This window comes from Ixodes scapularis, unplaced genomic scaffold (genome assembly GCF_016920785.2).
Source record: "Ixodes scapularis isolate PalLabHiFi unplaced genomic scaffold, ASM1692078v2 PGA_scaffold6__148_contigs__length_123643588, whole genome shotgun sequence".
NCBI lineage: Eukaryota > Metazoa > Arthropoda > Arachnida > Ixodida > Ixodidae > Ixodes > Ixodes scapularis.
Genome location: NW_024609881.1, coordinates 8,924,649 through 8,947,417, shown reverse-complemented (window position 1 = coordinate 8,947,417; position 22,769 = coordinate 8,924,649). Strand labels below are relative to the sequence as shown.

The window sequence follows — 22,769 nt, the reverse complement described above, 5'->3', positions numbered from 1 at the left end:
GAGTATTGCGGCATCGCAGGGCGGCGCGGAAAATATTTTGATAATAACTGCAGAAGATAGTGCAACAAAAACAATAAATGGGAACAATCAAGATGCCTCAGCAGCGGCACTCTTGATTCCCAAGCTGAGCTTTCACCGGGAACGGACCCGTCAACAGATAAGCAGACGACAAAGGAAGACGCACGTTCGTCTGCTTTAGAACATATTTTTATTAAACGAGGGCGTCCGCCAGTTTCTAAATTTCAAGTAAAATGGCATAATCATTCACATATTTTGGTAAAATCACTTTTTATCACGATTATCTTGCTCGACACCAGCCTTTCGTGCGGCGTTTTCCGCTTTTTGGCGTTCAGTGCGCCACCTGAGAGCGGCGTCGCGAATTAGATAGCAGACGGCGAACGGGCGGGTATAGGCCATAGGAAATGCACGTCTGCCATTTTTGTCATCTTTCTAATAATTCGCTACTCCCGAGTTGACGTCTGAAAAAAATAGGCAAAAAACTTTGGAATAAACGACGTTCGTGTGCCCACTTTCAGGTATGTACGTTTGAAATTTGGTTTTTGCTAGGCGTGCCAAATGTCAAAGTTTTTACAGCCGCACCCTATATATATATATCTATCTATATATATATATATATATATATATATATATAGTGACGGAGTTACTAATTCGAAGTTTACTACGACGTTTCGAGCGGGGACCACTCTTCATCACCTAATGAAGAACGGTCCCCGCTCGAAACGTCGTAATAAACTTCGAATTAGTAACTTTGACAGTACGCATTTTTGATTTATATGTGTGTGTGTGTGTGTGTGTATATATATATATATATTACTAATACAATGTCTGGACATTTACACTCACCAAGTAACCATTTTCATCTGTGGTTTGAGACTGTGTTGTGTTTATCCCGCTCAGGGTTGGGCAGAAATACTCAAAAATGTATTTGGAAATACAAATACTGGGATACATTAAAATAGTAGCTAAAATACTGATACTAAGATACATCTATAAAAATGTATCGCGATACGTATCGGAAATACATTTTAAAAAGAGGCAAAAAGTATTTGGAAATACAAATACAGGAATACATTTTAGGGAGGGCAGAAATACAAATACAGAAATACTGATAGTGCAATACATTTTCCAATTTTTTTTTGAGACGCCAACTGAGATAAAGCTTGAAGTTTGAAGTGGATGTTTTCGATCCCGAAATTACTTTCCTGTAGGCTTGGCACTTTGCCTTGAAGATAGTGGTTTCAGACGACAAGGAGTCTTCAATGGGCCCAAAAAAACGTTCCATCAAGGGCTGACCGCGGTCCCTTCCATGACATCCTGTCTGTCTAACGAGGGAATCCTGTCAACATTGATCACATGATGTCACGGTTATGGCGCACCGTGAATTCACGAGGGCGCCCATCAAACCATTCGGCCAATCTTGGCCGCGACACGATCACATGGTCGTGTTGCCGTGGGGTCGATCGGGATCTCGAATTCGGCTCCCGACGCGCCGCTTTCTCTCCTAGCCACTGGAGGGCGCTGCAGGCGCCCCCGTGGCAGGCGAGGAGAAACCTCCTCGCCCGTCGATAGATATATACTCGGTGGGGCAGGGGGCGAGAGGCCTCTAAGAACTCCGGACGAGACCGAGACGCAGGCAGGCAAGTGGGTGGCGACCGGATCTAGGATATCGCGGGACGCGAGGCCTAGGACTTCTTTGTGTTTAGCGTTGGGCTTAACGTGCGGTTGTAAATATTTGTGTAATGTAGTTTGTATTTGTAGTTTATATTGAGTGTTTTGTAGCGTTGTGTGTTATCGTACCAATAAACTGGGAGCGGAATCCCGCTCCCGTGAAAGAACCAGGCTGGACTCGGGTTGTTGACGGACCACGTGGGAAACGGCGAATCGGCGGCGGTACGCGATTTCCTACACGGTGGAATCAATATAGTACTCTTTATCTGTAGGTGTGGCCTTGAACATTAAACTTTACCACGCTGCTGTATGAAAGAACAATACATACTTCCGTTGTAGGTGACCTAGTTGAAGATCGTGCATGCAGTGTCATTTGGAATATTGGAGAATAGTGGACCACCTGAAGCATCTTGGAATACATGTCTTACCTTCTCTTACTGTTGAAAAAACGGTACGGTAGCATCCCTGTTGTTAAGGTCCTTACCACCGACCCTCCGCCACCGACGCACGGATTCCAGTCCTGAAGTTTTGCCTAGCATTATCCAAACAGAGACCTCGTGGATTACGAGCTGATATTGCCGGCACAGGTGCGAGCTGTCCGAGAAACAGCGGTCTCGAGACGAGTCGGGGGAGTACGTAGTCTGGGATGGCACAGCGAGGCCACTTCTGGCCTCCTTCTTCTGGGTTTCGGATCACCAGAGCAGCGGGTCAACGTTCACGTCGGCTGATGACGTACCCTTGAGCCGTGCAATGTTACGGGGGCAGCCGCAGATGCATTCGAATATGTGTTGAACTTCACAGCGTGATTCTTCCTACTATTTCGAGTCAACCACCGCCAGGCTCGTGCTGCAACGGAATGTGACTCAGCTTTGCCGGCTGGGTGTACTCTGTACGCTAAGGCGAGAGAGACGGTAAGCAGCGGGCATTGGATGCCAGCAAACAATGACTCAAGAAATCCCTACCTAAGGACCTGCAGCAGAAGATGCTCTGACTCCACTCCTGGCACGCTACCTGGTTCGACTCCCCGACTACGCAACACTTCTCAGAAGAGAGAAGAGGACGCATAGAAAAACAGTTTGGAGAATCGGAAGGAACCTTGGTCAGCATAGTAACAATGCCCCAGCATCTCCTTGACTCTGGTGCCCTCAGAAGTAAAAAAAAAAAAAGTGTTCGCACTTGGGTTTTTTTTTTTTAGAGGGGAGGGGGGAGTATTTCTGAAGACATGTAACGAAATACGTTTCATCCTGATTGTATCGCGATACAAAAATATATTCCAAATGTATTTCGATACAGGAATACAGATACTGGCGAAAAAAAATGTATTGCGATACAGAAATACAGATACGGAATGTATTTCTGAAATACTATCGCGATACATTTGTATCGCGATACTGCCCAAACCTGATCCCGCTCTTATTTATTTATTTTTTGTTTCTCCCGTTTCTGGCCTTTTCAGTATAGGCTTCCACCAGCTCGCTTGCGCGTCAACTCTAATTTCAAGTGAAACAAGTTTGTAAACTAGGGTGACACTATATAGGTTTGAAATCCTATGCCAATTTTATTGCCATTTGGTGGGCCACGTACGAATTTTGAAATATATCTTTTCATCCAAATAATCGATTAGCAAATCAAATGGCGATTCGGACGAATTTACTACGACGGGAAGAACGAATTTGCAAATCTCATGGCAATTAGGAAATTTCAGCCATCCTTGGTTTCCGATTGGTCGCGTTCAGTAGCGGCTCCCTCCGCACAGGGTAGCCTCGAGTCAGAATTCGCGGAGTCTCTACTGACCGGCCAAAAAAGTGTGGCACTTCAACTGCTCCCGCCCAGACGACTTGATGTATTTGTATACACCCATGACATCGGCAGCGATCGGCGATTGAGGTTCCGTTAGCCGACGCAAGCGTCAGCGGACGTCTCATATTTCCATACTCTCATTTAGCTACAGAAACAAAAACACCAAAAAAAAAAAATCATCCAGTCTATGTTCACTATGTTCACCACTGACAAGATAGTCGGTAGTCGACGAGTTTCCGTGCAAAGCCGATAAAAACGAGGCACCAGATCAACGTTTACCTCGCTTCCTTTTACGGTTGCCATCAGGAAAGATATGGCTTGTCGTGTTCCCTCAACGTCACTCCGAATATTGTTTGTGCCCCGCGCACCATCCTGTTGTGGCAATCTTTTTATTGTCCCCATCTGATTTCTTTTTTATGTTCTTACTGGTGTTTGATCACAATTCAGTCATTGAAATAGTTTTTGCTGCCGATCCTACCATTCTTTTGACCCTCTCGCAGCAAAGGAATATTATGCCGGCATTACACACGAAATAAGAATGTAGACACTCCGTAACATATCTCAAATTACATTACAATGTGTTTACACAACTGTAGTGCAGAGGTACGATGAGCAGGATCTGAGAAAATATTAGTTTCAGTATTTTCAAAAGACCGATGAAACAAAATAAAGAAAGAACCGCCAATCGGCAGCGCGTGCAAGCAGAGGCAGTGGTGACAGGAAGCGCCAGATGTGTCTTTTGTACAGCCGGCATCCAGGGCGTGCTCAGATGTATACTGACGCTCATGAACTCATGAGACGTTGACGCACTGTCGAAGGTGTACTCTTTTTTACTCGCAGGATCGCAACGCTGGGGAATGTAAGTGTGTGATTTCAGAAAGCGCTTCCTACCATTTCTACGCGCGAGTGCTCCTGCAACCCAAGCATTGTATACAGTTACGTCCTCGCACACGTGCCTTTGCCAGCCCCGTACAGAACTTATGCAGTATCGAAAAAGCATAGTTCAAAATTGACGGTCCCACTTTTCCATACCGCTTCAAAACTCCATCTCGCTCAAATCACTTGGCAGCCGGACAATTTGGGGCAGGGGGCCTCCAGTTGGGGATTATCCGGTACATTGTCCTCCCAACAATGAACGTGGGCGCGACGCGCTAGAGGGTGAACACAAGAAAGGAGGGGCGTAAGAGTGGAGAAGGAAACTCAAGGTCGCAAGCGACGGGGAAAAAGGGTTTCGAAATTGGCACGCAGGTTTTGCAGCATTTGCTCAAACGGACAGCCAACGCCGCCCTGGTGGTTCAACTAATGTCTAGTTCAAGATGGCCGCCGTGGTACCGCAGGCTTAAAGGGGTTATGACACGAAAATTAAATGGATATATTATTCTTCAAATGGAATGCTCATAGGCTACTTAGTATATACACCAAGTTACGCGATTTTCAGAGCTCTGGTAATTGCAATATTCAATTTAAGAATTTTTATCATTTTCATCTGGCGACCAGGCAACACTGCCCAAGTTAGTCACACCATGGTGTCCATAAACCACGTGACCGTGAACACTCTTTCATCCTAGGCGCCCCCATGATCGCCCAAGCTCTCCTCGTCGCGATATGATCAAAACCGCTCACACACAACTCGCTAACCCGAAAGCTATTCTTGCTCTCGCCCCCGACCCGTTGACCTTCCACCCTGCATGCGCCCGTGAGATATTCCCGGACGACGGTGACCACAGCAAGTTCGTCTGTAAATTGTCGTCGCTGGAGCTGGTCGCCAGCGAGTCGCAGACTCGTTGTCAAAATGAACAGCTTCCAACATGTATTGATAGCAATTACTCTCATCGCTGCTGCGATTAATGTCGAACACTTCCCCAAGGCGAGCGATGCCGTAGACGTAATCGTCACGGACCGCATGCTTGAAACGTGGAAGGTAAACGAGGAAGCTGAGGCTCGATACGCCTAAAGATACGCCAAGAGAGCCAAGTCTGTGAGTGCGTGCAAGGAGACACCGTGCTGGAGGCTGGCTACGTAGCCAACCTCCAGCGCCGCCCGGATCTGCCCCTCCGAGGGGCCCGCATATAAATCGATTTATCCACGAAACTATTGCGCCATTTTTAAAACCAATTTAGCAGGACTATAGGAACATACAATGGGTCCCAGCAGCATAGTTATCTAATATTTTATTTTTGGCGTGTCATAACCCCTTTAAACTTCCCCCCGAACGTTGTCAGCAGGCACTCCGCAGAGACCGAAACATCCTCAGCATTTGACGTTGAAGCAATAGACTCTGACGCGTGAGGGCTAGTTGAGCCTGTCGAACTCGCAGCTCACGACGACAGGGATGGTGACGGCGGTGGCAGCGGGTCGGCACTTTTTCGGGGGCGTCCTCTTGTCAAGCCTCTTCGTTTTCGAGATCGAGAACACCGGCCAAAGCTACCGTGAGTGCTCGCTTTCACGGCAGGCATTCTTCCGTAGAAAAACCAACGCAAACAAAGATAAAACAAAAAAGCGGCCGGAGCGGCGGAGTAGCGATACGATCACGAGCGAAGCTAGCTGACGAAAGCGAACGAACTGAAAAAACAAACCGTGACGTCACCACCGCGGCCAATCGCGAGGCCTGTTTCGGTTTTCAACCAATGAGATAGAGCGTAGCATATTAGGAACGTCTTTTTTCCATTTTTTCTGCTTCGATGTTAGGGCTCTCCCAGGCCACAGATACTTTCTAACGCAGAAAGCTTTTCACAGCAAAAACTAGAAGAAATGGCGCTTCCAACGAGGGTAAAACGATTCGCCCGCGTCAAATTGAGCGCGGAGTAGGCTTAGTTCGAAAACGCCGTATTTTGCCGTGGTCTCGCTCAGCGGGGCATCGCGCGTGCTCGCAACCGTGCTGAAAATCTTTTTTTGTGAAATAAATCTTGCATATTTCTAAATGAAACTTCTTGACGCTATGCTTCGAAAGTTAATGAACTGAAAATAAACTTTTTCAGAAACACATTTTTTTGGAAAAAAATCTGAATTTTGAGGCTGTAAAGGGATACTACAACGAAATTTCGGTGCTCAGTTTTTTGGTCTATATGTGTTCAAAAGAGCAGTATCACATGGAACATACCAATATCTTGTTAAAAAAGTCTCAAAAAGGAATTTTAAAACGAATTAAACAATTAGCAAAGAGCACCTGGTGGATGTCGCTAACGCCTCGTTTGTAATGCTCGTCTAGGAACCTTGACAGCTAGTGACGGAGGTTGTCTCGTCTCCGGCCACGACGAGAGAAGAGGGGAAGGAGGAACTCCCCTCTTCCCGAGAATCCCTTTTGTGTGTCGCAGAAGTTGCTATTGTCCCCCTAGAAGATTATAGAAGATTAACCCGTCACTCAAAATTCATACAAAAGCAGCCGCTTCGGTGGCTGGAACGACTAGGCCAACCTCTTTACGTCAGCCTCGCCGTAGCTTTGCTCGTCTTGAGACGACCTACGTCACGATTGCGTTGGATGTCACGTGCTCTAAGCTGGGCCTTCTCCGAGCGCTTGCCAGAGTGGGCCGTTTATAACGAAAAATACAGCCACCAGGATCAAAATACAAACGTGCGATTGTCATTTACGGATATTGTGGATCATATTCAACCTATTTTTGAACACGACGGGAATATTTCAAATTTCGTTGAAGTATCCCTTTAAAGGGGCCCTGCAACAACTTTTTGACTGGTTTTTAGTTTGCACCGAACCTGAGCGCACTGAACGTAGTCCCTTAAAAAAACTTTTCTTTTCCCAAATTTCGCTTTTTTTTAAAAGTTATAGGCAAACTAGAATTACAAAAACAAGCAGAAAATAACCTCCTTCATAACATCGTAGGTCCTGGCTCGAGTGGCCGTGAACTAGAGGAGGAGTAGTGAGCTCATCGAGCCCTCACGGCTGCCGCACTCCGTGTCGACGGCTCGAGAGGGCGCCACTAAAGCATGTGTTGGATAGGCTGTATGAAACAGGCAGCCAGTGCGGCTCGCATTGCTTTTGCTTCGCGATTAAAGACTAATTCGGCATAACACTTCATTGGCCACAAACGACAGCAAACACGGGGTAAAGATCAGTTCAGAACGGGAGCCACCTCGCGCTGCCATACCGCCAAATGGCCAGCCAAGCCCGCGCCAAAAGCCTTCGAAACGCTCGGAACCGGTCGGACCTTCGAGCCGGTATATGACCGCAGCGCCGCCGCGTACACCCGGGACCTTTCTACGTTCGTCAGCGCCTCATCCCACTATCCCTTTCTAGTACACGCCATTTTTTCCGCCGCTTGGTGGTGGGTTTGTCGACAAGTCTTTTCTTGTTTCCGTACTTTATGAACTGCATTTGTTTCTTTTCTCATCTAAAATACTGAATGAAAACTACTTTCATACATAACTGAAACGGGTCGTCACATTTATATTTTGTATCTCGACTATAAAAAAAATCTTTCAGCGGCTCAGACCAGTTGTAAGCGCAGGACCAAAGACGTCACATATTGCGCGGTTTCGGCAACGCGGGTCGGCCTCGTAGGTGGAGGAGGTTTCCGTGTCATCCGGTTAAAATATGATTCACTGATATTTAGTTACTCTCTCCGTGCCCGCTGGCTTGCCCGAACCCCAAGAGACGTGGAAACCGCAAAAAAGGTTGACGCTTAAATATGATTGCAGGGCCTCTTTAAACATTCACTTTTTGGGGTATCGTGCATCGTACAAAACACACGCTGCAGACGCTCCTCGGGTATTTTCGAAGCAGCTACCTACTGTCGAGACCGTTTACAACGAAGTAGCGGCTACGGCAAAGCGATCCCCCTTTCCACTCGGTTGACCCAGGTCCGTTGTAACGAAGTAGCGCACATAGCCAAGTGATTCTCGACAGCACGTGCTTTGTCTGCCGAGGGATACCAGGCAGTGTGGCTCCCTGCTGGAGCGAAACAAGTGCGGGAAGGAGCTCACCTCCACCAAGTCCGGAATGGCCTGCAGCAGCTGGATGAGCTTGTTGAACCCGTAGCGAGAGACGCGCAGCTTGCGGTCAAAGTGCTGCTGGTAGGCCGGGTTGAACTTGGCCAGGAGCATGCCAGACTCGGGGCCCTGCGAGAGCAGCTCCACCGCCTCCAGCGCAAACTGCCACACCAGCTCCGCCTCTTCTGCCGTCTGCTCTGCTGCGCCCAAACGGGAGACGCTCTCAGCGCCTGGCATGGTCCCCGACGGAGAAAACACCCAAACTCCTTTCTGTCCCGGCTCTCCACCCTGCCCCAAGTGGCAACAAATGACCTCGCAAAAGCCGGAATATCAAACCGGCCAATGCTGCCATCCAGTGGCATAGCCAGGGTTGGAACACCCCCCGAAATTTCACGGTCGTCTTCTTACCCGCTTTCCCCTTTTCAATGTCAGTATATATAGTTTTTTTGTGTATCATTCTTTTTTTTTAGGCCATTAAAAATCCAATGTGTTTCTCTTTCTGTTCGACAGCCCACTAGGGCAAGGGGCCCACAACATCCTAAAGCAAAACGAAGATGACGACGCTGCCCGTGGACCGCGTGAGAAGTCCTGCTCCGGCTCTTCGAATAGCTCTCGCCAAACTCGGCCATGTTAGTAACCAAAGCCTTTCTTCAGACTCGTGGGTACAAATGGCTCAGCTCCCGACGTCACAAAAGCCGCGAAATCCTAACCTCGAAGGACGCTGGCCTCGGAGAATGAAGGCAGCTCAACAAAAGTTCCCCTGCCCTTTGGGTCTCAAGGACTCGACGACAATTTCAGGGCAGCGCAACAAAATTCCAAAATAGCAATACTCTGACTTTACATACCCTACAATGAGGAGAAAACCGGACGACAAAATGACAAACAGCCTAGCAGTTGTTTTTTTTTGTCTTGTCTTCCTTTTTTTAGGGTTTATTTGCCTGTACTCTTTAGCTTCACTAATACACCAACAGAAATGTTAAAAAAGAAACACAGACCCACACACAGAAACATCCCCATGAATGAAAACAAAGCAAGAGAGAAAAGCGGCAGCATATGCACTGTTGAAGCAGCTTTGGAATGCTCCTAATCACTTGGTTTCAAAGCGTACCTAGTTGACTTCTCTAATCGCTGCAGTGGGTAATGTTAACATGCTTGCGTTCAGCACATGAGTCGTGGAACTCCCTTTACGTTTATAGACCCAAGAATGACTATTGACCTACAACATCAAGTGTGTCATCAACGTCTCCAACAGAGTCGACACATTCACGTCGGGCAGCGTCGTGCGCCCTAGGGGAGAGCGATTTGTGGCCAACGACGTCGATCTCTATGTCGCAAGCCTCCATTTCGAGCAAATCTCCAGCCTGTGCGGAGCATTCGTTTCGTTAAATAAACCTCCTGGGGAAGTACTGGTTTTGACAGAGATGTGGAAAGACCGCACCGCTTAGCACATCTCGGCGGTACAGGCAACTATACTCCGCGACAACTTTTCTTGGCATTGCAGTGGATGGTACAGGCCTGCGTCCCCTCTCCCATTTTGAGTATACACAGGCTGTCCTCCTCCCCCATTTTCGGGGAGAGGAGGAGAGCCCGCGCACACTCAAAATGGGAGAGGGACGCGGGCCTCTACCTTCCACTGCATTGCCAAGAAAAGTTGTCGCGGAGTATAGTATCCTAATGTAAACCGCCTGCTGCAAATCCTGACCACAATGCCCGTAGCTGAGGCGGAACGTTCTCGAGACTCCAAAGACTCAAGTCATACCTGAGAGCTTCAACGTCCCAGGAGCGCTTGCTACACCATTCTAAACTGAGACTTCCTTCATCCTTCAGCGCGAGCTTGCTGGCTTCGGCAGTGCTTTGGTTGCGCGTGCCTTCACACTCTTCAGCGCAAGCTCGCGCTAAAGACGGAGCTTCTAGTCCCAGCTAAATGGTGAACACAGTATAAGGGTTGCCCTTTCGAACATTCACCGGAATATGCAAGTCAGCACCGAAAGGGTCGCTTCTTTCTAACGACTGACGGCGGCTTCCACTAAATGTTTAGACCCCACAAAATGACAGAAACTGGTAATTCTCTCTTCCACTTTCTTGTAAAACGACAACGAAGAACGGAGATAACCTAAAACATGACTATGAAATTCTGAAAAATGTGATCCGTGCTCAAACAATGAGCATGACGCTTCACTCGCTCATTGCCCCAGTGCGCACTGAAGTTTTTATGTTTAATCGTATTCTAAACTCTCTGGCACTCTTCCGTAGTTTTCGGCCATTGGATACCCGAGTGTGCCGCAGAGAAGTGCACGGACCGGAATATTTTGTGAGCCTGTCCGGACTTTTTTGTTCAAAGCCAATTACAGTTGAACCTCCATTTAACGAAACCCGATTTTACGAGTTTCCTGATTTAACGAACAAATTCAGATTCCCCGCGCAGCCTATCCCGAAGAATGTCTTTCTCGACTTTACGAAGTTCCCGATTTAACGAAATAATTAGGGGGTCCCGGTGACTTCGCTAAATCGAGGTTCAACTGTATCATATTTTACGATTGCGTTCTTCCGTTGTTCAACACTAAATTTCCCCTCTTTAAGTATTGGACGAACGAGATGTGGAAAAGAAGGTAGGATTTCTGCCTTCTAAGAAACAGGAAAATAGTAAACAAAATTGTGTTCGGGCAATTTCTTTTCCTCTCTTTTTTTTTTTTTTTCTTGTGTCTTTAAACGGTTTGAGCAACAAAAAAAAACACCTCTTGAAAAAACTTCCTGGCTACACCACTGCTGCCATCCCAACCACTAAATGGTTTTCGAATAAAAAAGTGAAAACCGTTTACAACTCCCTGTTACACCGAATTAGAGCGCAGCTCTTGAGGAGGAGGAGGGAAGGGTACTGGGGGGGGGGGGGGTCACGTGACGATGCCGATGATGTCATCAGTGACGTCACTGATGACGTCATCAGTGGCGATGACGATGCGGACTCCGATGACGTCATCAGCGATGATGACGATGACGATGCGGATGTCGGTGACGTCATCAGTGACGTCATCAGTGACGTCACTGATGACGTCATCCGTGATGATGACGATGACGATGCGGATGACGTCATCAGTGATGATGACGATGCGGATGCCGGTGAGGTCATCAGGACGTCACTGATGACATCATCAGTGATGATGACGATGACGATGCGGATGCCGGTAACGTCATCAGTGACGATGATGTCATCGGGGAGGTCACGTGACCTCGGCGGGGGGGTCACGTGTCCCTGGGGGTGGTCACATGACCTCGGGGGGTGTCACGTGACTTCGGGGGGGGGGGGGTCACGTGACCCTGGGGTGACCTTGGTTACGCCGACGCCGCTCAAGCCGGGAACGGGCCCCTAAGAGCTGCGCTCTAAAAGCGCCAGAGAATGCGAGAGTTGCGGCATTGCAGCTCCTGGCTGCCAAAACTCCCGTGGCTCGTCTAGCCCAAGTGCAGCGGAAGAGGCATCTGCCATATCCCCGGCTGTGGCACCGGCAGGATTCTGGCCAACACGACGCTTCCACCCCCTGATTGGGTGCAAATCTCATTTGAGGACGCCCTCAAGTCTTCTAGGCAGCACGGAGGTCGTTTTGCTTCGTCGCTGGCCTTTCTAACATTCCTAGAGATGGACAAGCGTTTCTCGCTCGTGCGGACCAAGTTTCGGATAACTGGCAACCATAATGTCGAGTAACAAGACCGATGAAATGTCGTTACTCTCAAGATAGATTGATCATTGATGCTCAGAGAGGTTAGCCGGAGTTTGTTCTCCAACAGGCACCAAAGAGCGGCTTATCTAGACACTCTACGCAACCCCCTCTTCTGGGCCCATTGGTGAGCGGACAAACAACAGGTCCTCACGGCCCTCACTCACCCTCACACTCATGAATTTTCCTGGTTCGGAAACTCACTCACCCTCACCTCACCTGTGAACATGAGGGTGAGTGAGGGCCCTCATGAGTGAACTTTGCCGAGGTATGAACGTGACATCCCGTTATGTCAAGTCCCGCAATATTTAGAGGGGGAAATTTCACTGCCACATCTAGAGGGAATTTAGGTTTCGTGACTCCATAAGTTGGTGTGATGTCACGCAAGGTCATGACGTCACATGACCATACCACGTGAAGCCACGCTCTGATATGACGTCACAATGACGTCGTATGGCACTACGACATCACATGAAACCATGGTGGCACGGGAAACTAAATTTCCGCTAAAGTTAGCGCAGAACTTTTGTCGCTTAGCGGGGAAGTTGTAACATCACGACAAGACGTAACGTGATGTCACGATTCTGATGTTACAGACATCACTATGACATTAATATCACGCCATGTCACGGCACAAAACATACACGAGACCAGCTGGGAAACTTTGCCCATAACAGCTATCGCCATAAAAAAAAAGAACACCCACCTTTTTCTGGAATACAGAGAAACGTCTCGCCGTTCCTGCTCTCCACCTGAGGAGGAAGAAGCGAGATAATGAGACACTCAAAGCTCTCCAAAAACCTCCTGGAAGGGACAAAGCGACAAAAACTTCCTCCCTCCTATTACCTTAAAAGCTGCAGAGGGAACGAAAAACCTAGACCAAAAGGCAGAGCCCGCTCTATCGAATCTCTGCTAGGTTTCAAAACCAGTGATGTGATTGGCCTAAGCCATTTTGGAGCACCTTTCGGAGCAGCCAGAACAATGTTTTGGAGCAGCAAAAGTGGCCTTTGAAGCAGCCAAAACAGTGTTTCGGAACAGCAAAAGTGGCTTTTGGAGCGGATATTCTTAAAAAAATAAACACAATATTCGTTTTAAATGCTGGACAAACGAAGGGCACTTTGCTCGCCGCAATAAACAAATTATGGTCAAGTTAGACCACCTGGGAGTCTTTCAACATGTTAACTGAAATGCCAATGGCATGACACATTTTCCAATTCTTCAGTTAAATGATACATATATATGTACCCGTTATAGATAAATAAAAACCAAATTGCACATATTAAAATTTATCTGAAAATGACCAGCTTAGTAGTAAATAGCACAGCCTTAGGTTTACTTAAATGATATAATAAATAGAAGCAGTCTCCGACTGATGAAACACATAACTGCTGCAGTGCAATGCGAAATTGTACACAAGACAAAGGTGCATTACAACTAGCGGGTGCTTTTCTTTTTGCTTTTTGAAACTTTTTGCATGGCTGCTACAAGCCTCGCTTGCCTCTGGCTATTAATAAATGTCCACTTTCAGTGTCTCCAAAGAGACATTGAGACACCTCCCACAAGTGTACAGTGCTGTAGGCGTTGCTGAGCAATTTAAAAAAACCGCTTGCCACCATTTTACTACTTGCCGACGTGCCAGATTTTCGTCAAAAGCACGCAAACGTAAAACAATGGATTGCAAGCGTCCCTGTTGGTGGCCTCTGTAGTGCAATCATGCTCTCACGCACATGAGGGTAACTTCGGCAGGCTTGCAGTTGCACGTACTTCGTCGCGCGAGCGGAGATGGCTGTTCGATTAAAACCGAAACCATGCCACTTCGTTCTGTCGCCAAGTGGTTCCCAAAATTGTATGCAAAATGTAACTCTCCAGCATACGACAAAAAAACAGTACAACTGCACGTGCTTGCCAGGCCAAGACACGAGGTACAAGCTAAACACACGGAGAAAAAGAACCTGAGCACATCAATGCAAGACATTGCGAGCCAAGGTCAAAAAGTTCTTGGAACGCTTTGTGCAACGGCTGAACTCGAGACAAGCAAGCGTGCTGTGCAGGTTCAGCGTGCAGATATTGGCTTCTTTGTTTTAGCTCATTTCTCTTCACCAACTTTCTTTCGCGGCAGATTTTTCAAGTACCGGGGTCCCTCTCAAAAGAAAGCCCACCTAGAGAAACCTAGGTAATCAATACTCCGACACAGCAGTCTTTGAGAGTTAAAGAAAGGTTTTTTTGTCGCATATGATTTAAACAAGATCGGGAATGTTGATAAACATGAGGCGGTCCTCGTCCCAGTTTAGTAAGCGCCATATCACATGTGAGGTGGGGACAGGAACACCCGACGTCACGCAGGGACCAGGTATAGTTTTCCCACAGCTGTTGCTATCAGGAGCGAGTGCTTCATCTCACAAAGTAACTCCCGCCACGCAAAAACGTGGTTTCGTTCCACAACATGACGGCATGTCTGGTACCTGGCACGTTAGCGTCAGAGCATCCGCACACGCCCGCGTCTATCGTTGAATAAATTTGAAAAAGACGAGACACGAGACGCATGAGACGACGAGAGCGAAACGAGAGACGGCAGGAAAAACATGCAAGACAGGATCGACGATTGATGCAGGGCACATTGTGTCGAGTGGCTGCTTGCGCCATCTAGCTCACGCATGCTCAATTATGGCAATCGGTTTAGTTTCGGTTTTGAAAGGCGATCAAAATTGGTCTTTTGGCGCACGCTTGGCGCAGATTACCCATGTTTTGGCAAAATGTAGCAGGATTTAGCAGGGTTAGCCCCTTGGTGCAGTTTGGCGCAATTGGCGCAGCAATCACGTCACTGCAAAACACACTGAAAAGTTAAAGGGGCCGTGCAACAATATTGGCCAGGAATGTTTTCCAATTACACAAGCTGACTGGCACCGGCGGGACCCAAGTACAGTAATCGCTCGTTATAACGAAGGCAACGGGATGGCAAAAAAGTTCGACCCCCATATGGGGTAATTCGATAAAAGCGATACAGCCATCAAAACAGTGTCAGCAGCCTTGAAGGTGGACGGGAACACTGCGGAACACTCAGACCGTATATTTAATCGAACAAACCTGTTATGAACATTCCACGACAGCTTTATCGAGCTTTTTTGTTTTCTTCAGCATCGCGATTGGGCTTCCAAGCTCCCAAAACCTTCAAATTGCCTCACATCTTGCGAGTGAGCGTTTACAAGATTCCACTACAAAAGGTGGCAGTAACAGAAGAATGCAGTTCATGGACCCTCATTTTATACGGTTACGGGAGCAGTGCCTAGCACCGCAGGAGCGTGCAGTCGGAAAAGCAACCGCTGCCACTTACGGTAGCCATAATGCCGTCTTTCAACTTCAAAATCATCGAAAGAAAACTTTGAGAAATTTGATATACATTATTTAAAACGAATGTAGGTCGACCCATTTTTCAATTTTTGCAAACCTGAAGTGGAGGGGTCGACTTACAACTGAATCAAAGCATTCCTTCTACCGCCGACAAAAACGAAACAATCTCATTATCAAGATCACCTCAGCTTGTTACAAGTTCAACCGTTGTACCTGCAGCATAGCGCTATTCTGTGCGCTCATTTTACGAATTCTTTTTTTTATTTGCGCGAACGAGTAATATTGATAGCGATTCGCAAATTAGGCCGAATGTAGGGCGGTGAACAGTGCACGGCACGCCCAACTACCAGGGGTGGTGGCACTTCTCGTAAGAGCCACTCCGGAGGCCACTGGAACAGCCTTACGCCTCACGGCTTCTTTTCACAGGCGTTTGATCGAGTGTCGAGATCATGCTGGGCCACCAACTACGTTATTTTTATTTAGCATTGACGCGTGATCCGGGCAGTTTAGGTTTCTGGTGTGGCTGTGTCTACAGTGACGTCCGACGGCACTCCACTCGCGCCTACAAGTGTCGTCCGAAAGAGAGCCGGACGACGCGTGTATCCCTGGGGAACTTGGTAACACACACCCCCACCTGCGTTCACGCCACTTCGCGGCGGCAGTATGCGGCTGCTAATTACTAAACTATTGTTTTTAACTATTACTAAACTATTACTAACTATTACTAAACTATTGTAAGCGGCGTCCAGCCGGCAAAACAAAGCCCCGCTGTCCCCCATGCACCTCCGGAAACAAAGTCCCATACCATTTCGTTCAGCGAAGTTTCGTCGAAAACATTTGTTTTTTCCAGTGTTAATCATAAAAAAAGAAAAGTAAATATCGCCAAATGCATCCACAAAATGTAATGTTTGAGAAAAAAAAAGTAACCAGGGAATGGCAAAGATAAGCGAGGCTGTAGCAGCACACCTTGGCTACAGCCTAATTCGCAGGAGTCTTGAGAAGGACAGGCGAAGGCTTTGCAAGGCCAACAAGGCTCACTCTGAGAGTGAAAAGGTCAAGAAGAGGATGGCCAAGAGACACAAGCCTGCCAGGACTCAGGACTACAGCCCAGGACTGCTATGACCGTGTGCGCACATTGGAGACTACTGAACTAATTTTGTGGTTTCATGTTTTTTTAGTCAGGTGCCTTTTTTCTACGGAGGTTTTGATTATGTTTCCGTATGCCGATTGCAATAAACTTAGTGTTGCTGTTTTCAGCAACAACTAAACTGCACCTCAAGCTTTTCTTTTTTCTCCAGACTTGATATATAAGAGTGCCAACATCGGAGAAACTTCCAAGTGCGATTTTCTCAGCTTTGTCTTCTTTGTCCAGAGCCATTGCCTTACGGAAGTTTTCATAATGTTTGCATGGGCGGATTTCAGTAAGCTTGGTATCGTTGTTTTCAGTAACAACTAAAGTGTATCCTAAAGCTTTTCTTTTTCGTCTAGATTTATAGATAAAAAGTAATTAGCTGAAGCGTGGATTATTTAGTGACAAGTGTTTGCTTTGAAATTCCATGATTTGTTTCTGATAGACAAAATGGCTTTGTAGACTGTAGAGGAGACCAAGAGATGGCGCCAGGAGCGCATCGTGATCTAGATAAGCGTGTGCGCCGCGAGACGCGGGGTACTTTTCGCCACTTGATGCTAGGGTAATAAACGTTGTGGGTCTGCTTCGTCTACCCTCGTCTGCTTCGTCTGCCCGGCTGGCGCGTCGCGCCCAGAGCACACAAGCTCTGAACATGGTGTCAGAAGTAGGATACACCTGCTCGTAGTCAGCGCTACCGCCATGCCGGACGAAGAAAAGAGCGTCCACCTCGGGGCCACGGGGCTTCAACCGCCGTCACCGTTCGTCTTCACGAGCCCAGGCGAATGGACAACGTGGATTCAAACGTACGAGGACTACGCCTTCGCCACCGGTCTACGTTCTGCAAGCGACGAAACGCAAGTAAGAACGTTGCTTTATTGCATGGGTCCGCAAGCTCGTACCGTACTAGCTTCGCTTGGCGTGCCAACCCCGGAGACGCAACCGTTTGCCGCCGTCAAGGAGAGGCTGACTCAACACTTCGTTCATCCGGCGAACGAAATTTACGAAAGCCGAAGATTTCACCGCAGGACTCAGCAGCCTGGGGAAACAGTCGACGCGTTTTTCACGGAGCTTCGAACCCTAATCAGACGCTGCAACTACAACAGCCCCGAGGTAGAAGACCGCCTAGTGCGTGACAAGTTCGTAGTCGGCTTATTGGACGAGAAGCTATCGGACCAGCTGTGCCGTTCCACACGACTCACCGCTGACGAAGCACTTTTACAAGCCCGCCAGCACGAAGATGCTGAGAGGGAGCGCGCTTCTCGTTCGGCGCAAGCTGCAGCGGCCTTGAACGTCGACGCGACGAAGAAAAAGACTGCGTCATCCGCTCCGTCGTCGCGCGCACGTAACCGGCAGCAGCGTTTGGACAACGCAGTTTGTGGCAATTGTGGGCGTTCTGCGCATGACCGCAAGGATTGTCCAGCACGGAAGGCAACTTGCAATTTCTGTAAAAAGCAAGGTCATTTTGCAGAAGTTTGTCGCGCGAAGAAGCGCAAGGAGAAGTTGGGCTCCGTCGAACTCTGCTCTGTTCGTACGCAACGGGCAAGATACGTCGAAGTAAGCGTCAACGGCCACGTGACAAGGTTCAAGGTGGACTCGGGAGCAGACGTCACCGTCGTTCCGCCGTCGCTTCCAGGCGTTCCTCGCAAGCTCGACGCAGTGGAAGGAGAGCTTATCGGCCCGGGGAACCAGCCACTGCCTGTTTTGGGCACTTTCCAAGCTACTCTGGCGTGGAAGGACAAGCGCACCGTCCAACAGCTTTACGTCATGCGGGCTCAAACTACACCGCTTCTAGGGTTACCTGCGATAGAAGCTCTCGGCGTGGTCAAGTTTGTGAACACCACCTCCGCCGAGTCCGGAAAAACGGATGGACGTGTCCCGCCTTCCGACGCTCGTGTCAGCTGTGTTCCATCTTCTGACGCCCATATCTTTAAAGGACTGGGCGAACTCCAAGAAAAGTACACCATTCGTCTGAAGTCAGGGGCTCAGCCGTACTCGTTGAGCGTTCCAAGACGAATACCTCTGCCGCTGTTCGACGTCGTCAAGAGAGAACTTGATGCCATGGAAGCTCAAGGTGTCATCAGAAGGGTTGACAAGCCGACAGCATGGTGCTCCGGACTTGTCGTCGTCCCCAAGTCGTCGGGTGGGTACAGGCTGTGCGTCGACCTGACCAAGTTAAACCAAGTCATCGAGCGGGAGCGATACGTCCTGCCGACGGTTGACCAGATCCTGGGGCAGCTAGGCGACGCCAAAGTGTTTTCAAAACTCGACGCGACCTCCAGTTTCCACCAAATCAAGCTCAGCGACGCAAGCGAAGAATTAACGACGTTCATCACGCCGTTTGGTCGCTACTGCTACCGTCGTCTGCCATTTGGTCTGGCGTCTGCACCCGAATATTTTCAACGTCAAATGTCTCGGGTCCTGGAGGGGTTGCCTGGCGTCGTGAATATGATCGACGATGTCCTTGTTTACGGTAGAGACCTTGAACAGCACGATCAACGCCTTGCTGAGGTACTCCGACGACTTGAGCAAGCCGGGGTCAAGCTCAACGACCAGAAGTGTGAATTCCGGGTTCCCTCGGTCAAGTTCCTCGGAGTCGTCGTCGATGGAGATGGTATCTCGCCGGATCCCGACAAGCTTCGAGCCATTCGGGAGCTACCTCCGCCAACGGACGTTGCAGGCGTTCGTCGTCTACTGGGGATGGTGAACCACATTGGACGCTTCCTGCCGCACCTTTCGGACGTAACTGCCCCCATCCGTTCACTCCTCAACAAGTCAAGCGCATGGTCCTGGGGAGCAAGCCAAGATGACGCGTTCAAGCGGTTGAAGGCTATGCTGAGCTCGGAAACCTGCATGGCAAAGTACCATCCACGCTATCCTACGATACTGTCCGCAGATGCAAGCTCATTTGGCCTGGGAGCGGTACTGCTGCAAGATCAGCCGTCCGGAGCTCGTCGTGCTGTGGCCTTCGCTTCAAGGTCCTTGACTCCGACTGAAGCACGCTACAGTCAGACAGAAAAGGAAGCTCTCGCCGTGACCTGGGCTGTTCTTCGGTTCGACCAGTATCTGCGTGGGCTTAGTTTTACCGTGGAATCAGATCACCTGCCTCTCGTCGCCCTGCTGGGAAAAAAGGAGCTGGAGTTGCTGCCACCGCGAATTCAGCGAATGCGCATAAAGCTGATGCGCTACCAATTCGACGTTCGGCACGTACCAGGTAGACTTCTCGCCACGGCGGACACGCTGTCACGTGCCCCTTGCGATGTCCGGTCTTCTTCTACAGTATTCTCCGTCGAAATTTTCGCTAGCGAGATATTTAAAGGTCTTCCACCTCCCCTCGCTAACAGGCTGGAAGAGGTTCGTCGTCGACAAGCTGAAGATGGAGAATGTTCTCTCGTCGTCCGCTACTGCCAAGAGGGATGGCCAGACAAGAGGAAGCTGCCTCCCAACTTGGTGCCGTATTGGAAAGAGAGAGGAAGGTTGACAGTCTCGGAGGACCTTCTTCTGCTGGACTGCCGCCTCGTTATTCCTGCTGCTCTGCGTAGCAACGTCCTGGCCCTTCTGCACGACGGCCATCAAGGACTTCGCCGCTGTAAGGAGAGAGCCAGAGAAAGCGTCTGGTGGCCTAACTGCAACAGCCACATCGAACATTTGGTCACCAGCTGTGACAAGTGTGCGGAAACAAGGGTTGTACACTCGGAGCCCTTGATGTCAACACCTACACCAGATCGGCCGTGGCAACGCCTAGCCATTGACTTGTTTCAGCTGAAAGGCCGTGATTATGTTCTCATGGTGGACTATTACTCTCGGTTTCCGGAAGTCGTCTCCTTGAGCTCTACGTCAGCCTCAGCGGTTATCGCGGCTATCAAGAGCTGTTTTTCCCGACATGGGATACCGGACGTTGTACGGACAGACAATGGTCCGCAGTTTGCTTCACAGGAATTCGCAAACTTTGCTCTGTCATACGGTTTCGAGCATGAGACCAGTAGCCCTCGGTACCCGCAGAGTAATGGCGCAGTAGAGCGCATGGTGCGCACGGTGAAGGATCTTTTGTACAAGTCCGAAGACCCATACCTAGCGCTTCTCACCTACCGGGACACTCCGGGCGTCGCGGGAGTCTCTCCTGCCATGTTGCTGATGGGTCGGCGGTTACAGACGCGTCTTCCTGCTCTGCCGCAGCGACTCGCACCAGTTCAGCCAAGCCACGAGAGGTTCCGGGCTCAAGACTCCAGGAATAAGGTCCGGCAGGCGAGAGACTTCAATCGCCGGCACAACGCTCGCTCTCTTAATCCTCTCAAGCCAGGTGACAGCGTCTGGGTCACGGATGCCAGCTGTCAAGCACGCGTCCTGAGCCCTGCCCAACGACCACGGTCGTACGTCGTAGAGACTCCCAAGGGAATCCTACAGCGAAACCGCCGGCACCTGGTGCCCTTCTCGCCGACCGTTACTGCGAGGGAGTCTGTCGAGCTTCCTGCTGCCGAAGAGCCTCCAGGACAACCACCCGAAGAAGGTCAGCCTGGGGAGTTGCCCACTGCGGGCTGCTCTTCACCCTCTCTGGATCGTGCATCTTCCCCACAAGGTGTTACAAGATCACGCTATGGACGTGCCATCAAGCCACCAAGACGGTTGGACTTGTAAACATCGCTTTCTTTCGAACTGTGTAACTAGAGTGCAGTAACGAGCTCCGGGGGGAGATGTAGAGGAGACCAAGAGATGGCGCCAGGAGCGCATCGTGATCTAGATAAGCGTGTGCGCCGCGAGACGCGGGGTACTTTTCGCCACTTGATGCTAGGGTAATAAACGTTGTGGGTCTGCTTCGTCTACCCTCGTCTGCTTCGTCTGCCCGGCTGGCGCGTCGCGCCCAGAGCACACAAGCTCTGAACATTCACTTAGCTTTGGATATATGGTGAACCCTTGGAAATCACTGCATTTTTTTAAAATATAAATTTTTTGATGTGAAATTACCATAACGACCCGTAAGAAATTACCTTTTTGGAATTTTATGCTTGGGAGAAGAGTGTGTTGGTTTAAGTCATGGATGAAGAAAGAATAAAACAATTAAAACAGGGACAACACAACCACATCTTTCATATGGGGGGGGCATGACAGCAGATTCAGCAGGGAGATCATAGAGTCATTTGCCACGACCAGAGCAAAAAAACAATGAGTCGAACCCTTCCCTCCTGCTGACGAAAACTGAGGTTCAATTTCTAAAATCCGAGATAAACCCACCTCTCTGATTTGCACTTTGCGTTTTTTTATCTCCCCTTCTCCCCCCTTTGCCCCCTGGGTATAGTCGGCTGCTCGCTGTGGAAAGTTTACTCGTCTGTTGCTAGTTGAAAGATGTGGTTGTGTTGTCCCTGTTTCATTCTTTCTTCATCCATGGAATTTTATATTTTGCCACATCTGTTGTTCTAAAAGGGATATCTGAAATTCAACTGCAGATTTGAAATCACCATCCAATGGTATATATGCATGCCAACTTTCAGCAAGGTATCTCAAGAAATAAAAAAACATATTTAAGTACCCTCGTCCCACCTTAACCAAGGTTCGGTACCCAGCAGATACCAGTGCCGAGGTTAGCGTAGTACCCCCTACGCCGGAGGATCAAAAAAGTTGCAAAGAAACTCCTCCTCTGCAAGCGGTCAACGGAGCCACAAGAAAAGCGTATGAAGAAAAGTACAGTGACCTAGAAGGGGAAGTGTGCCGTCCGCGGCGCGTTTCAACGGAGGCGAGGTGGTCCCCGCAGCGATGACAGCGCTGTGATCTACAGGAGCACGACCGTGAGAGGTGGTGCATACATGTTTACACCTGTTGCGTTGGTAGTCTGCTGTGTTTATCTGTGATCGGTGCCTCGTCGGCCTCTGTGCTGTTACACTGACTGTGCTGTATTTGAGTTTAGCAGTGGTGGTGGAGTTTGTCTGTGTGTGGACTGAAATGAAACAAGATGACGCGGAGACGGCGTGACAAGCGAGACGGCTTCTGTTTTGTGCCGAACTGCAGCAGCGGCTATCGCTGGTGTAAAGAGGCACGCTCTTTGCTTCGGGTACCGCTTGAGGCTGATCGCCGTGAAGAATGGTCGTGGAACATAAAGAGAGGCGCTCGAGCCCTCGACGAGTGCGGCGTTGTCTGCGAGCGCCCCTTTCAGCCAAGGT

The 22,769-nt window shown here is 49.1% G+C and overlaps 1 protein-coding gene across 3 annotated transcripts in view; it reads right to left on the bottom strand.

Annotated features, from left to right (window-relative positions):
• Positions 1 to 22,769, bottom strand: part of LOC8042239 (meiosis regulator and mRNA stability factor 1) — a 262,432-nt gene that overhangs the window by 138,391 nt on the left and 101,272 nt on the right. Inside the window, exons 15-16 of one of the 3 annotated variants that reach the window (XM_042294539.1) lie at positions 12,850 to 12,895; positions 8,428 to 8,663 (exon numbers count right to left, since the gene is read on the bottom strand). In XM_042294539.1, coding sequence (XP_042150473.1) covers positions 8,428 to 8,663; positions 12,850 to 12,895 — 282 coding nt within the window. The remainder of the gene's footprint in view (positions 1 to 8,427; positions 8,664 to 12,849; positions 12,896 to 22,769) is intronic. The other 2 variants (XM_029971129.3, XM_029971130.3) reach the window with 2 other exon arrangements.